The sequence below is a fragment of the Xyrauchen texanus genome, chromosome 25 (assembly GCF_025860055.1).
Source record: "Xyrauchen texanus isolate HMW12.3.18 chromosome 25, RBS_HiC_50CHRs, whole genome shotgun sequence".
NCBI lineage: Eukaryota > Metazoa > Chordata > Actinopteri > Cypriniformes > Catostomidae > Xyrauchen > Xyrauchen texanus.
Window position 1 is genome coordinate 31,605,143 of NC_068300.1, and position 17,743 is coordinate 31,622,885.

A 17,743-nucleotide genomic window follows, 5' to 3' on the forward strand; every position below is an offset into this window, starting at 1 on the left:
TGTCCATTTGAATAGAATTTAAAAAGAGTAAATGTATTTTAAATTAATTCATGTCTAGTTATTCGTAAACAGATTTCGATCATGTTCTCCTATTGGTAAATCTTTCACATCCCCGTCTTCTATTGGTCAATTTTTAAAATCCCCGGCTTTTATTGGTCAATTGTTTATATCACCGTCTTCTATTGGTCAATTTTTCTCATCCCCGCTCTCATTGACCGAATCCGCCACTTGCAGGAAGTAGTAGCAAAAATGGCAGCGAACAGGGTCGGTTTGTTTCTTGTATTTATTTTGTTTTTATTTAGCTTTTTAGTTCAACCCAGTAGCGGTGATACTCTTGAAAGTACAGCTGATAATACAGAAAAAGAACATAGCGTTTCAGGCGCGTTGCGAGAGGTTAAGGCCGGTGGAGATGATCTAAATGAAAGGCAGTGGCAGTCGACTGATGTTGGGATGGACGAAGGCGATGTCACGAAAGACAATGAATTCTTTAGGCCAGCAACGGCGAAAGATCAGTTTCAGGAGGAGCTGGTGATCCGGCCCCTTCACTCCGGAGATATCTATGCCAGCTTCCAGTTCCGCACACTATGGGACACAGATTTTCTACAAGAGGGAAAGAAAGGTGGGTGAGCAGTACTGTCAGTGACCCAGTGGCGGTTCCTGGCATAAGCGTTATAGGTAGCCGCCTAGCTCTCGCAAGATCATGATGTTAGAAAGGTGCCCCAAATCGTACCATCCCGCCCCTGCACAGAGCTCGCAAATTTGCTATGGGAGAAAGGTGCTCCCGACGGGCTACTCAGCCTTAAAGTCTCTATATGGTTAGGATTATGGATGTTCAATAATGCATTCTTACATTCTGAACAAGCAAGATAACAATGTTTAACAGTATAGGTACACTATGGCACAGGATCGCCTGAGTGGTATTGAGAAAATTAGTATCAACCATGTGACTGATTGGTAGATGTGACAAAGGCATTGATAATTTTGATAATCAGTAAAAACTAGAGGGGAGGGTTACATTTTAAATGAGGGATTAGGTGTAATAGTACAAGCAGCAATCTGTATGGATTCTGCTGCTCGCTTTATTTATTTATATATATATATAATTCATTGTCTGTTATTTTTACTTAAAGGAATAGTTTACTCAATTTAAATTCTCTCATTTACTCAACCTCATGCTATTTTGAGATATTCTTCTAATATAATAAGGGGGGTGCCACATTGGATCTTGCCTAGGGCACCAAATAATCCAGAACCACTACTGCAGTGAACATTAATCTAGCTGCTGTTGGATAGACTGTGTGGATAGATCTTAATACACAACGTATATATTTGCAGACTTCCAGTCTTAAGTTTGGACAAGCATTTTCTTTCTTTATGATTAGCCTACTGTTTTCCACATATTAGGGTAGTAGTAGTCATCAAAACTATAAAATGAGACAAATGGACGTGTGGGAAATATGTAGTGACCAAAAATGTTAACTGAACCAAAACTATCTCATATTTATTAACCTCTTAAAAGTAGCCACCCATAGCTAGATAACATCTGATGAGGAGCTCCATTAGTTTTTTTTTTTTTTTATAGTATTAAAGAAATAGTTCACCCCAAAATGAAAATTCTCTCTTCATTTACTCACCCTCATGCCATCCCAGATGTGTATGACTTTCTATCTTCTATAAATCACAAACAAAGATTTTTGGAAGTATATTTCAGCTCTTTAGGTTCAAACAATGCAAGTGAATGGTGACTAAAACTTTGAAGCTCAGAAAAGCAGATAAATTCATCAGAAAAGTAATCCACATGACTCCAGTGGTTAAATCCATATCTTCTGAAGTCATGCAGTCAGTTTTGGGTGAGAAAAAGATCAATAAATAAGTAATTTTTCACTATAAATCTTGACATCAGTCTTCTTGGTCATCCTGATTTCAAGCTTGATTAAACTTCCAAGTGCTTGACGCATGCGTAGAGTGCTAGATGGCGCTATAGGAAGTGTAATCAAGCTTGAAATCATGATCTCCAAAGAGACTGATGTCAAGATTTATAGTGAAAAATTACTTATTTATTGATCTTTTTCTCACCCAAAACTGACAGGATCACTTCAGAAGACATGGATTTATCCACTGGAGTCATGTGGATTACTTTTATGATTACTTTATCTGATTATTTTGAGCTTCAAAGTTTTGGTCACCATTCACTTGCATTGTATGGACCTACAGAGCTGAAATATTTTTCAAAAAATCTTTGTGTTCTGCAGAAGAATGTCAAACACATCAGTGACGTAAGAATTCCCTATCACTTTAAAGGAAGGAATTATTCCCTTTTGCTGGGTACATGGTGGCTGCTTTTCTTTTACTGTCTTGTCTAATTAAATGTAATTAAAAAAATATTATGTTTTTGCACATAGGCACGATCTACTAAACTAATTTCAAACATTTAAGCATAAGGCTTTTAGATTAAAAGCTTTGTAAGATCATAAAAAACATATATTCAATCAACTATGTCCAAATTTTCAACTGTTCATGTAGTTATATGACATCTGATCATCTAGCGTAGTGCATGAAATAAATAAACAGACTATTAATAGTTCTGTACACTATGCAAATAATTGAGTTGTTATTTGTTTGTACATTTGATTAAAGCAGGGATTAGACCTGCAGAGTATAATCTGAAATTGCAACTTTTTATTTTTATCAATGGTCCTTCAAAACATTTTTGTCTGCAGTTTCCCATTACCGGCTCTTCCCTAAATCCCTTGGTCAAGTGCTCTCGAAGTTTTCTGTGCAGGAGCTGCACATCTCCTTTACCCAGGGTTTCTGGAGAACGATGCAGTGGGGACAGCCCTTCATCCCCTCTCCACCTGGAGCAGAGCTTTGGGTGTGGTTCCATCATACAGTCTCTGAGTGAGTGGAGTTATAACATTCTTATATCATTTGTGTTTGCAGAGCATCAATTAAATATATAGTTTATATTAGGGATGCACCGATGTATCGGCTGCCAGTATTTATCGGCCAATTATTGACCTAATTAAAACCATCATCAAATTGGTAATGAGTATTACAAAGCCGATACGAAAATTATGGTTTATTTATAATGAATTGGTAACATACTTTGTAAGAACTCTGTGAAATCAAATCCACAATCCAGAAATAATAATAGCCTCAATATTTAGAAGGGTTGGCACTCCAAAACACAACACATTTTATTATTTTTCTTCATGTTCTTATGTTAATGCAGATAAAACGCCATGAATGGATGTGATGGTTGTGAAAGTGGCACTTAACTATAGGCTACATGATGAGGAAAACGATTCAAAATTCTTTAAAACCAGCAGACTTTGACACTTGAGATATCATAATTGGCGGTTGACCGATATATCGCAGAGGACAATAAATCGGCCAATAATTTTTATTTTAATTTTTTTTTAAATGGAATATCGAACGATTTATCAGCCTCTGCGATATATATAAAAATGTAGGCAATATAGTTTCTTAAACCGCGAGGGTGCCAAGAATAGCCTGCTTGCACGTGAAGGAGCCGTCAGACACACAAAAATGTAAACAACCATCACAGTTTGTTTTGTTGTTACGTCCCATCGTGTTACTACAATAATAGACCGGTGTGCAACAACTCATTTAAACGGTCTGCATATCAAAGCTGTGACAGACAAGTACAAGCTCATAATGTTAAAATGCTTCTGTGTATCATTCTCTCTCCTCAAAAGTTTCCTATGCATTTTAACTGTCTTGTCTAATGATAAAAAGCCAATATCAATTAAATTTATATCATATTTCTTCCTCTAAAGCATGTATCAGCTTTTTTCAACAGTTCCCTATGACGTAATTTCTTGTTTAATGATAAAAAGGCAAATATCATACTATCATGTACCTTCAACAAATATGCGGCTATCTCGTTTAAACAGATTTAATTCAAAACCTCGTGAAAATCCAGTGTTTTCTTTCTTCCTGTCGAGCGCTCGTAATGTCTTCCTCTGAAATGTAGTGCGTGTTCTGTCAGCCTGGATCAAAACGCAGTTCCTCTGATTTACGAATGCTACATGATAGTCAGTCCGTAACAATCCAAGAAGGCATTCTGAGCTGTTTTAACTGAGAGATGTGAGTAGATTGCTGTTCACTGGATCCGCACTAGTGCGTGAGAGCAACTTCAAAGTAAAAGTGTTAAATGTGCACTATACGTAAATGTAATATTCACTGTACAGTGTGCACTATATGTACAACTGATTTGATTTGTCTTTTGTGAGAAAATGCGATTGCTAATGCGCACAGGTCATCCATGGTTGCGAGACTACTGTGTGTAATGTTATTTAATTCTTCCTAATATATTACACAATATATTTCTTTATGTACAAATATAATGCTTAAATTGGATGACTAAACAGAAATTAGAAGAAACGGCTATCTACTATTTAAAACACGATCTTATTTTTTGTAAGATTCTTTTTTAAGTTAAAGTTTTGTGGAATTATGAGTAAATATAGTGCTAAATATAGAGCTACCTAAGAGTTTATTAATTTTTTTTAGCAATTTTATGTAGACGTTATTTACTGTATTAAACTGCGATATACCGGTATTATATCGGCCACCCTGCTCTCTGGATATCTGCAATTAAAAAAAACGTATCTGTCGACCTCCAATCGGAATGATGTTCGTTAATGCTGCATGATTGAATTAAGATTAAGATTGAAATCGCAATATGGCCTGTGTTGGAAATATAGTGTGCATTTAGTTCTCCAGTCGGTGCTGTGTAAGCTAGTGACGCCCTCTAGCGGTCTGGACAGCATTATCCATTATACCAATATTACACAGAATTTAAAAAGGGGGTTTTGTTCCATTGCTTAACTTTTTATTTTTCCATGATGTGGTTGGCATTTCCTTGGAATTTCCCAACATATGCATTGTATGAATTTTTGATGTTCTATCATATACAGTTCAAACATGTCAAATGTTCTATAGTTTTGAACTGCAAAAACAGAAGTGCAAAAATGTTAAGATGTACAAAATAAAAAAACTTTCATATCAATCATGTTCTCATATTTAGATCATTTTTGTTTCTTTTTACCTTCTAATTATCTTTCATCCTGGCTTAAAATCTTAAAATTTTTGGCCTGTGTTCAACATTCAAAACAATAATTTATTGTTAGAACAGTAAAAAAGCTTTTGTACCCCTTTGTACATTTTTAAAACATAATTCTTAAGTAAAACAGTGATCTGATGACAAAATAAGGTAAGTGATATCAGTATCAAAATATCAGTAACAGCCTATAATTGTTTGTTAAAATCAGTATGGTATCAGCCAAACATTTTCATATTGGTGTATATCAACATGAAATGAACACCATAATGGAAGTAACAGTCCACTTGCTTCTGTTTTGCTCTCAGTGTGGATGGAAACTGGAAGGAACTTACCAATGTGCTCTCTGGAATCTTCTGTGCATCTCTGAACTTTATTGACTCCACAAACACAGTACAGCCCAGTGCGTCTTTTAAACCACTGGGGGTGGGTAATGGTAAGACCATTTGATTTCATCTTCATGCCCGTTACAGCTCTCTGAATTACTTTATTCTGTTTGGACGATCGAGGCATCCTGCAGTCAAATATGTGTATAATGCTGGTAACTGTAAAATTAACTGATCTCCTAGGCAACCAGTTTCCTACATATCTGTTTTATACTACTCGCATGATATTATTTCAAATAAAATCAGTTTCATGATCATTTATTTACTTGGTTGCTAAGTAGCCATGTATTAAGCAGAATATTGTACAATTAGCTTGTTATTATAGCAAAATAAACCCCTTTAGGACAAAAGGGTAGAGTTGAGTCAGTGTTTATTTTGCGATAATGAAAGCTGACTTTACATTGTTCGTTAATTGTTACTAAGCTTGAGTGTAAAACTTTGTTTAAATTCAAGCAGTTTGCTCAAAGAATGTATATAGTTTGTAAGAAAATAATTATTGATCCCAGGCCTGTTTTTCTTTTCTTTCATTTCTGTATCCTTGATGATGCAGCTTCAGATCACCGTTTCTTGCGTTACGCAACTTTACCACGTGAAATAGTCTGCACTGAGAACCTGACCCCCTGGAAGAAGCTTCTCCCTTGTGGGTCTAAGGTACTGAACATTGCCTCTGTGTTTATTAGGCTTAATAGGTTATTTTATACTACACATTAAATTACTTTGATTTTTAATTTCTGTAGGCAGGTCTAGCCGTGCTGATGAAGTCAGAGAAGCTGTTTCACAGCAGTTTTCACTCTCAGTCTGTTCACATCAGACCTGTCTGTCAGGTGAGATTCTTTAAAACTCTTCTTAAAATACATATTGAAAAATAGATGAATTGTATTCTGGCACAGACTAACTTTGTCAGGTACATTCCTTGAACTCTGATAATAAGCATTCCGATTTTTTCTCTTTCAGGATGTGCAGTGCACAAATACAGCATGGGAGCTGAGACAAAATCTCAATGTGGTGTTTGATCTCTACACTTCAGGCCAAGGCAAAAAGGGTGAGCAATAAATAAATTAAAGGGTGACGCGCATCATTTTTTGTTCTAATTATTTCTCCTATTCCAGTTTAATGTGGAAACTATAAGTAAGCTTGTAATTTGACTTCCTGAAGAGTGTAAACACTGACTCTGCGGCACTTTCAAAATATTGCTCTGTTTGTTTGAGCGGTCTGACATGTCAAATTTTGGGTGGGACACTCTTGTTTTCTGTACATGGCAGGGGGTGGAGTGTTTGAGAAACCTTATTTGTACTTTTGCTGTTCTGATTGGTGGCATTGCTTGCAAAGAAGAAAACACTTCACTTTTAATAACATTGATGCAATTCTATGCCCAACCCTTTTGTAAATTAATTAATTAATTATTATAATTGTCTTTTTTCAGAATGGTCACTTTTTAAAATGTTCTCTCGAACCCTGACAGAGGCCTGCCCTCTTGCTTCCTCAAGTAAAGTCTATGTGGATATAACAGACAACCCTGAGGTGAAAAAAAAATATATATATATTTCTTTTTCTCATATGTGATGATTTTCTTTTAAAGGGGTAGTTCACCCAAAAATCATTCACTCGAACTCATGCCGTTCCAGATGTGTATGACTTTTTTCTTCTGCAGAACACAAACGAAGATTTTTTTTAAGAATATCTCCACTCTGTCCATACAATGCTTGTGAATGGTGGCTAAAACTCCAGTGGTTGAATCCATGTCTTCAGAAGTGATATGATAAGTGTGGGTGATAAACTGATCAATATTTAAGTCTTTTTTACTACAAACCTCAACTTTCACTTTCACACTTTTCTTTTGTTTCTGGTGATTCACATTCTTCATGCATATGGCCACCTACTGGACAGGGACTTAATTATTTCTTCTCACCCACACCTATCATATCGCTTTTGAAGAAATAGATTTGATTGGAGTCTTTTATGCTGCCTTTATGTGATTTTAGGAGCGTCACAATTCTGGCACCATTCACTGGCATTGTATGAATCTACAGAGCTGAAAAATACTTCTAAAAATCTTAATTTGTGTTCAGCAGAAAATAGAAACCATACAAATCTGGGATGGCATGAGGGTGATTAAATAATGAGTGAATTTGGGAGAGGGGACTGTCCATTTTAGCTTTTTTAATTTTTTTATTCTTGGACAATACTGTGAAAATGCATTTAATCTTTTTTAAAGTAGTTTACAATATAGAAGGATCCATCCAGGCAGATTCATCATATTTATTTAGCCCTTTTAAATTGTGCCTACTTGGCCATTTGTCATTTCCAAAAGCTACTGACAGTTTATATATATATATATATATATATATGTAATAAATTATACACAAGATTACAGAATATATATATATATTCTGTAATCTTGTGTATATTTTATTTGGTGTCATTAAATTGAATGAAATATCTGCATTATATTTGTCATCCACATCCCTGTTCTCTACATATTAGCATCGGCCATTATAAAACCCAAACCAGTCGACAAGTATTAGTACTTTGCCTTATTTTACTGCTGTTTGAGTGACTGATGTTAAGTTTTGTGGTGTTTGTCCAACAGGGGGAGATGTTTGATCTGAGCCCTGCCACTCCTCTCCTTAGCCAAGCTGTGGTGCTGGGTGATCGCAGAACATATTCAGTATATGACCTAACCAAAGCAGAAACATTTGGGCAGACACGTTCTCTTAATCTCCTACTGCGCTGGAAAGAAGACAGCGGTATGATTGAATAAATTAATAAGAAAATAAATGTAAACAAAATGGAAATCAGGAGAGTCCATCTGAGGCACAGTTTTTACTGTCTTTATTCTGATTAATGGCTTTCTAATTGTAATCAATGATACAAAATATGAAGTTAAAATTACTAGAGATAGTTACATAACTGCATGGTGTCACTGTAGGTCCTACAGTGTAGGATGTAGTTGGCGATCATTTGATATATATATGCTTTCTCAATATACCCACTTTTCTTCATATTCCTCTTTTACATGCATTAATAGACCAATCATTCACAAATACTTTTTGTGGTCTCTCTTTGCTGTAGGTGATATGCTGCGCCCTCTGCTGCATGCAGAGCGCTATGTGGCCGGGTTTGGGCTGCAGACAGGGGAAATCCACACGGTCATCTATAATAATCACCCATATAGAGCTTTTCCAGTACTGCTTCTGGATTCAGTGCCCTGGTACCTTCGAATGTACATTCACACCCTGAAAGTCACCAGCAAATTCCGTGATAACAAGCCAAGTGAGTTGACATACACCCTTGATGCCAGCATGAATATGTAATGACTATTTTAGTTTGAATGATTTTTCATGCATAGTAGCTTTTAATATAGACTCCGTTTTCCTCTTACTTTGGTGGTTTATCCTATCGAAGGCTACACTCACTACCAGCCCTCTAAAGACCGCCAGCGTCCTCATCTACTGGAGATGCTGATCCAGTTACCGCCTCACTCTATGACAGAGGTCACTGTACAGTTTGAGAGGGCCCTGCTCAAATGGACTGAGTACACCCCTGATCCCAACCATGGCTTCTACGTTGGGTAAGACTTTTCGTTAACTTTTACTGTAAAACATTTACCACGTAGCATCTCTTTTAGGGATGCACCAATCCAACTTTTCAGTCCGATACCAATCCAATACCTGGAATTTGGGTATTGGCTGATACCAAGTACTGATCTGAAACCAGTGTTAAAGTTTTAATAGGCTGTGTTCCTCACTGTGAGGAAGCAACTGGGAATTATTTTATTACGTGTAAGGATTCAGGCTTGACTTAAACATTGTTTTCCTAACACTGTAAAGCAAAATGTCAACAAATACATGTATAAAATATGTAATTTATTATTTAAAATAATCATGCACCAGCAACCTAGTAAAAAAAAATATTCAAAATTTATCGGAATTACAATTGAAGTGTAAACCATTTAATGCAGCAACAAATTGGTCCGGAATTAAAATTAAAACGATATAAAGCAGTCTCAGAAAAATATTTCCTTGATGGCAAACTGTACCGTGGTTCCAAGTGTTCAATCAGCTGTAAGAAGCCCTCATTTGCAACAACTGTCAGGAGTTACTCATCCAGAACAATGAATTCGAGAACCTTTTCTGTTATTTCAAGTTGGTTTTGTTATATTTTGTAGTGTTACCGCCACTCCTTGAAACATTGGCTTTGCAGATACTGCAAGTAGCCGTAGAACTTGTTGGCGGAGCAAGTGTGAAATATCTCCAAACTGCAGACCCTCTGTAGTTAGCTTCCTCCATGCTATAGTAGCTAGCTCTCCTTCTAGCAAAATGTAGGGGTCTACCAGCGCACTGCTGATGCATTACTTTATACATGCACTTTCTTACATACATGCGCATACTACGTCATGTGTGGCATTGAATAGATCGGCCCCATTGTCACAGATACCCGATCCAGCTATTTGAGTCAGTATCGGATTGGTGCGTCTCTTATCTCCTTGTCAGGATTTGCAATTTCTAGTTGTATTTATTTTCATAATCTGGGACAATACACATTAATTAACATGTTAATGTAGGATTTAGCCAAGATGGCTAATGTTTTCCATCCCTGGGTAGGATAATGTTGTTAAAAAGGGAAAAGGAAGGCGGCCTGGGTAGCTCAGCGACTATTGACCCTGACTAACACCACGAGTTTGAATCCAGGGCGTGCTGAGAGACTCCAACCAGGTCTCCTAAAAAACCTAATTGGCCCGGTTGCTAGGGAGGGTAGAGTCATATGGGGTAACCTCCTTGTGGTCACTATAATGTGGTTCGCTTTCGGTGGGGCACATGGTAAGTTGTACGTGGATGCCGCAAAGAAAAGCGTGGACCTCCACATGCGCTATGTCTCCATGGTAATGCGCTCAACAAGCCAAGTGATCGTGGATTGACGTCTCGGACGTGGAGGCAACTGAGATTCGTCCTCTGCCACCCAGATTGATGCAAGTCATTACGCCATTACAAGGACTTAGAACGCATTGGGAATTGGGCATTCCAAATTGGGAAGAAAAGAAAATGAAAATACACAAACAAAAACAATCTATATAAATTATACATTATCTTAAAAGAGAGAGAGAGAAATCAACATAAGAATCAAAGGGATTTTGTCTTCCTGACTCTATGATTCTATTTCTGAAATATATTTTATAATTATGTTATTATAGATCCTCTGTGATCAGCGCCCTTGTGCCAAGTATGGTTGCAATGGACACCAACTTCACACAACAGCAACCATTGTTTAGCAGTTTGTAAGTATGAGTTGGTCATAGTGTTACTACTAAAAATATATATATTTTTTTTTTGCTCTTTATAACTTTCAACCTCTGATTTCCAGCTTCCCAGTCAAAGAGGAGTCTAGCTACTTCATGCGAGTGTATACCGAACCCCTCCTGGTAAATCTACCTACTCCTGATTTCAGTATGCCCTACAACGTCATCTGCCTCACCTGCACAGTGGTCGCAGTGGGCTATGGCTCCTTTTACAATTTACTGACCCGCACATTCCAGGTGGATGAACCAAGCCCACCGCTGGCAAAACGATTGGCCAACATCATTCGTCGCATAAGAGGAGTGCCACTGCTGATCTAAAAACTGCCAAGAACATAACTGAGGCTTAAAACGTCCATATTAGGCAGCTGAAAGTATTGAAACTCTAAAACAACAGCTGCCAAAATTTTAAGATGCTTTTTGCCCATGGTAGGAGTTGAAGCCAAATGACTGGTCTAAACATTTGGAACAAATGAGCTGCCTACCAAGACAGATAGATTAGCCTCATTTTTTTATGCTTTTCTTTGCATGTTTTCAGTCACGTCAGCAAAAAAAGTTTAGTCTGTTGTTTTTAGAAAACCATGGCTTGCAGTCAGTTGAAGATTTCTCAAAGGAACAGCTGACAATGCATGGTTGAGATTCCTCCAGCATAGTTTGGACATCTGGGAGAAATCTAAACGCCAAAGCGTAATGTTAAATTATCCCAATTTACACAACCCTTTGTGAGCGTGACCAAGCCTTGGAAGCTTAGACACTACAACACATGTAACTACTGAAAATGGAAATTATATTTTCCACAAGCTGTAATGCACTGATATATAAATAGATTTGTTTTGAATAAGTTTTTCAGTGTTTGTTGTTCTTTCCCCCTATATTTAGCATCAGTTTGACCATGTAATGACCATGTAAATATATAATTAATTAAACTGAATGGAATCCAACAGTTTGTGCTGAGAACAGTTTGTACATGTGGTGGAGCTCCTAGAGCAGCATTTTATCGTTCATGCCTCAAGGGATTTTGAAAGGAATGTATTTAATTTTTTTTCTGAAGGGGTTTGGGAAACTATTTGGCAGCAGTTGTCCCTCTCAGCTGTACCAGTCAGATTGAATTATGTGAATGAACCTCTGCATTGGCTGACTCTATACAACAATACTGTGTTTTTTGACTAATTTATAGCTAGTGCAATACACAGATGCCGATAATTTGAATAAATAATTAACCCATTGTTCCTTAAACATTCAGACCAAGTACCACACCTGATCAAATCAAATAATAGTATCACCAGTTTAGCTATTTGTTCCCCAAGCTGCTGATATACATAAGTATAATGAGTACATGTTGGAGTGATTAGATGCATTAAAATTGTAAATACATCAGAAATTGTAAAACAAAACTACCACAGTTTGAGAACTGAATGTTAAAGGAATATAATGGATACAATACAAGTTCAACTTAATTGACAGCATTTGTGGTATAATATTGATTACCACAAAAACATTTTTTGACTTAAACAAAACATTTTGGGTTATAGTGTGGCAGTTACAACAGAAGTGAATAGTGGCATATCCGTAAATGTTAAAATACTCACTGTTTCAAAAGTATAGCCACAAGACATAAACAATATGTGTGTTAACATGATTTTAGTGTGATAAAATCACTTGCCAACCTTTTCTGTGTAAAGTTATCCAATTTTACAACTTCATTGCCATGACAACGTAATGTCAACAAACACTAAAATAAATGTACAGATCAAATAACACAAGTTTTAATAAATAATTAATTTGTGCTTTATTGTTTTTATAAAATTATAAGCTTCACATTTCTGCCTTTTAAACCCTCCAAAAAGTTGCCCCATTCACTTACAGTGTAAGTGCCCCATTGTAATCTCGGTTTATGCTTTTATACAAATCAATATCATGTCACAAATACTGTTGATTGAGCTTAAATTGTATTGAACATGGAATATTCTTTAGGGGCTTTGGATTTTAGAATTGTATATATTACAGTCACAACTTAGGCCATGTAAAGACTAATACATTCTCAGTTAAATAATACATTTATTATGTTATTATTTATTTTAATTATCATTTGAAAACTCAGATTTCAGTTTCCTAACATTATAGTTATATAGTTATATATTTTCCAAAGTAAGTGGTAATGGACAGTGTTTTTTTCGACATCCTAAGTAGTGTAACTATAAGAAAATCAATGTGTTAAACTGAGAACTTATTGGTGGGGTGTGCTTTAGGCATCATCAACACAGATCAGTAATTTTTCTCTTCCCTAACATTATGGTTTTCCAAAGTATGTGGTCAGGGATGGGCAGAATTTCAGATACATGTATTTGAAATTTGATTTTTTTTTTTCAAAATGTATTTAAAATACATTTGTAGTTTGGTATTTGTGTATTTTCAAGACACATACTTTGTGCCAGTTAACCTCTTTATTAGGCTGCTGAATTCCTGTATCAACTAGTTCATGCACGCCAGCTGCAGATGTCAGAGGGAACGGCTCCATCTAGCATTGGTCTTGCCTCAAATTCGCCACTAATTATTTTCCCATGCAAATGCAAACTTGCGGCAAATTGTACATTGTTGCCAAAGGTTTGCCGGAGGTTCACCATTCTGACAAACAATTGCAGCGAATCAAAAGCTCATTTGCATATGAAAATAATGAGCTGCAAGTTTAGATATTTTTGTAAGGCTGAGTGAATTTTCTGCATTCCTGCAAGGAAATATGGAGTAAGATAAGGTGAAGATGTGATTGTTGATTCTACTTGTTGCAAAACATATAATAATAGCTGGCAACTTATTTAATTTCCATTAAAATATTAAAGTAGCTATGATACTACTCACCAGCCAATGCAATGCGTGTCAACAGTGAGGAAATGAAAACTAGACGGCAGTCTAGCAAGCTAGACTAACTATCGTTAGCAAGATCGCAAGCTAAAATGGAACCTCATACAGATTTGACATGAAGGAATAAAACAGCACTGGCAAGGGGAAAATAGCGCTAGTTAAGTCTTGCTAGCTAATGTGTTGTTAGTGTTGTTATATTTTGTTTGTAATTCCACCAAATTCTGTTGCATTGAAAGAAAATGTTCTGTTTGTTGCTGAATAAAAGGGGTCAGTGTAATAATGACTGTATGTGGTAATGGAGAGCGTTTTCAAAATGTTCCGGGTTTTTTTTTCTTCCTGTGAATGAGAGGCATAAACATAGCAAAATGCTATTTCAAATGAAAACGTATTAGTGTGGACATGGTCTTATGGCCCCTCCGAAGCATTTGGAACAGAAACACAATGGAAACAGACTAAAATGTTTTCACTAGTGAATTTCTAAAGAACATAAACTATGCCCTTTTTTTTCTCCTTCAGACAGAATTCACTGTCTGAACACATTCCTGGAAGGTTGGAGAAGCATGCTTAGCCCAGTTCAACACAAATATTATACATTTTTGCATTAAACTGGTCTATTCCTTACTGTACGTGAGACTGTTCTTTAATCAGTTTAGTTTTATTGTATTTTTTTTTTACAGCTTAGAACTTTGGTGGGGCTTTTGCACACTATGGTTTGAGAATGGAAACAGAGGTCTCTTTCATTACAGGAAGTAGTCTGCACATGTTTGGTTCATGGTGGTGGGGGCCTTCACGTTCCTAAGCACTGATGCCAATGAGCTGATGTGAGAAGAGAACCCGCCAGGCATACACTGGCACACTAAAAATACTAACACTTCATTAAAGCAATTTCATACCCTTTTTAGGCAACAAACTCCACCAACAAAACAAGGTTTACCAAAACAATTAGATTTATTTGGTGCTTTCAAACAGGCTCAATGGTTAAAAAAAAAAAAGACAAAAGAACTCAAATATGTAGTAGCCTATAATGCAAAAATCTATTTCATCCATGCCTCTATATGGTGATTAAGTCAGCATGGCTCACTGCATGCATGACCACAAGTGGTTGGGCAGCATTTCTGTTCGGCAGGACACTGGCCATCATGGTAACAGTATTCCGCACACACTGGAGTTCCTTTCGGTTTGGCACATCGACCAGGTTTCACTGCATGGATAGAGATGAGCTAGTTCTTTGAACTGCATACATCTTTATCACAAAGTACTATCAAATCATAAATAGTAATAGGTTTTACTTTAAATTCAGGTCAGTTGGGCCACTTTTTTACATTAGTTTCAATGTCAAAAACTTGCTCAATTTACCCTGCAGCTTTTGGGAGAAAACATACTGAAAGACAATGTGAATGCTTATCCACATAACATTCAAAACAGCAAGAGAACAGACATAAATAGAGCACAATGACACAACACCATAAAAGATAACAGAAAGATTTAATAACTGATATTACAAATAGAGATTAAATAAAGGGGACTCAGATGCTGCGATATGATGAGTGCCCTAAAATGTTGTTTCCTACCTGTATATGGAGGTGTACAGTTGTGTCCACACCCATTGCTGCAGCATTTCTCATTGTTTGGGCAGTCGCTGTCATTGGCACAGTACTCGGCACACATTCCTGCTCCAAATTTTCTGCGTGGACACACTCCTGGCTTTGCTGTGAAAAGAAACATATAACAGTGTAACCACACCGTTGAAAATGTAATATCTTATTCCTTTTGGAAAACCTGTGACAAAGTTGTTCATAGAACTGCTTAGGGTGTTATTTAATGTTTAGATGAGTGTAATTTAGTGTTATTTGAACTCACTAAAAGCAGGTGGCACACACACAGCCCCACAGTCAAAGACACAGCATTTGTGTTCTCCGGCACAGTCCTTATCAGAAACACATCCTCGACTGGACGGCATGACCGTCAGCTTCCGTGGACAGTGACCGAACACTAAAGAAGAGACACACTTATGTGTCATATATTGCTAGCATCTTAACTCCAGGTTTACATTTGTGTGTTATGGGGAGCAAAATCATCTCATTGTGGGATGGAATATTGATTTGTCATGTCAGATTAATTTGTTAATGAAAAAATGTCTGTAATTTTATTGTTAAAAGACTGTAAAAATGTTACAAAAAAACGTATTATAATTGATTAACTGTAAAAAAAAAAATACAGTAAACCATTGCAATATATTAAAAAATACAGTCGTTTTTACAATAAAATGTAAAAATTAAAAAATATTAGATGTAAAAAGTATGGTTTTTCTATATAATTAATAGTAATATTTTATGTTATGTTTGAGTACATGTACTTTTTACAGTAAATTGTTAAAATTACAGTAAAAAACAATAATCGGGTGTTCCCACAATTCCCTGCATGACCCATCATATTCCATTATATTTTATGGGAATAGTTATGCTTCTTCTTATTTTTAATATCGGTTACATACATTGGGGTGTTCTGTTTTATATTTGATGTAGTTTAGTTAATGTTTACTGTATTATTTTAATTTCACATGTGTTGTGAAACCCTTATGGTGTTTAGTGTTTGTGTGAGTGACACTGAGCACTGTCTCAACATTGAACAATTTCACTGTCTGAAATTTTACGGTGATTAACAACACCTAATAAAGTAAAAAGCAGATTTTATTTTACAGTTTCAGAAGGTTAATATCAAGTTTATGGGGGGCTGGGTAGCTCAGTGAGTATTGCCGCTGACTACCACCCCTGGAGTCACGAGTTCAAATCCAGGGCGTGCTGAGTGCCTCAGCCAGGACTCCTAAGCAACCAAATTGACCCGGTTGCTAGAGAGGGTAGAGTCACATGGGGTAACCTCCACGCGGTCGCGATTAGTGGTTCTCGCTCTCAATGGGGCAGGTGGTAACCGCACCACCACAAGGACCTACAAAGTAGTGGGAATTGGGCATTCCAAATTGGGAGAAAAGGGGATAAAAATAAATAAATAAAAAATAAGTTTATGATGGGTTTTTTTTAACTGTAATTTTTTTTTTTTACAGTGTATTCCTCCTATACAGTATCCCAATCGGAATTCTGTATTGGATTCCAACATAACACAAAAAGTGTTAACATAACACACAGTTCTCAATATGACTATTATGATTACAAATAGGATAAAATACCCCATAATGACATAAAAATAAGGTGTTTGAGTATTTTAAAAGCTTTCTGTATGATTTCCTTTAACTGTTCAGCAAGAAAACATGATTCAAATACAAGTAAAGTTCAGATGAACACTACTCGGTAACACTTTACAATAAGGATTCATTTGTTAAAATTAGTTAACAACATCTGTTAACAAGCAATGAACAATAATAATAATAAGTTATTTAATGTTAATTTCAACATACAGTAATACATTTTGTAAATACAAATGTGTATATGTTAGCATTAGTTAATTCACAATGAACTAACAATGAACACTTGTATTTTTTTAACTAGTATTAATAATAAATGTTGTCAAAAATACATGGACTATGCATTAACTAACGCTAACAAATGGAACCTTTTTGTAAAGTGTTACCGACAACTTAAAGAATCAAATAAATACTTAAAATGTCGTGTAGGATTGTTCTCAACTGGAAATGTTAGGATTAATAACAAATTATGAGAGAAATACTCAAAGAAATACTATATATATTCCTTTAAAAAAAGAGGAGATCTTCTAACCTGTGGAGTTTCGTCCTGGAGCAGCGACTGTTGGGCTCAACCATCCAAACAGACACAATAAAACAAAACTCACCAAGCAGTAGAATTGAGCTTTCATCTTCTCGAGCTACGGTAACACACTGAACTTGGTAGGATATGCGGAGAACTATCGAGTCATGAAGGGGCGGAGAACAGAAATATAAAGATCCCGTTCGTCCTCAAGGTCCTTGTTCCAGAAAATGATAAAGACATCTGGAGTAGTTACATGAGAGTGAATCCCAGATCTAATATTGAACACGCGGTTCGATGAATTTTGTGTCAGTTTAAATCGTCTCACATTCGATGTGATGCTTTTAAAGATATGGTAAACGTTAAAGGGATAGTTCACCCAAAAATGAAACTTCTCTCA

The 17,743-nt window shown here is 36.2% G+C and overlaps 2 protein-coding genes across 2 annotated transcripts; one reads left to right on the forward strand and one right to left on the reverse strand.

Annotated features, from left to right (window-relative positions):
• Window positions 1–197: 197 nt before the first annotated feature.
• On the forward strand, window positions 198–12,333 carry pigt (phosphatidylinositol glycan anchor biosynthesis, class T). Its single transcript, XM_052091487.1, has 12 exons — window positions 198–619; window positions 2,721–2,898; window positions 5,395–5,522; window positions 6,023–6,123; window positions 6,210–6,296; window positions 6,427–6,514; window positions 6,896–6,993; window positions 8,063–8,219; window positions 8,545–8,745; window positions 8,878–9,043; window positions 10,664–10,747; window positions 10,834–12,333. Exons 1-12 carry the CDS (start codon window positions 250–252, stop codon window positions 11,084–11,086), a joined length of 1,911 nt encoding a protein of 636 aa, XP_051947447.1. The 5' UTR covers window positions 198–249; the 3' UTR covers window positions 11,087–12,333.
• A 2,220-nt stretch (window positions 12,334–14,553) lies between these two features.
• Window positions 14,554–17,514, reverse strand: wfdc2 (WAP four-disulfide core domain 2). Its single transcript, XM_052091841.1, has 4 exons — window positions 17,356–17,514; window positions 15,485–15,616; window positions 15,196–15,333; window positions 14,554–14,825 (listed from the first exon to the last, which is right to left on the reverse strand). Exons 1-4 carry the CDS (start codon window positions 17,450–17,452, stop codon window positions 14,692–14,694), a joined length of 501 nt encoding a protein of 166 aa, XP_051947801.1. The 5' UTR covers window positions 17,453–17,514; the 3' UTR covers window positions 14,554–14,691.
• Window positions 17,515–17,743: the final 229 nt, after the last annotated feature.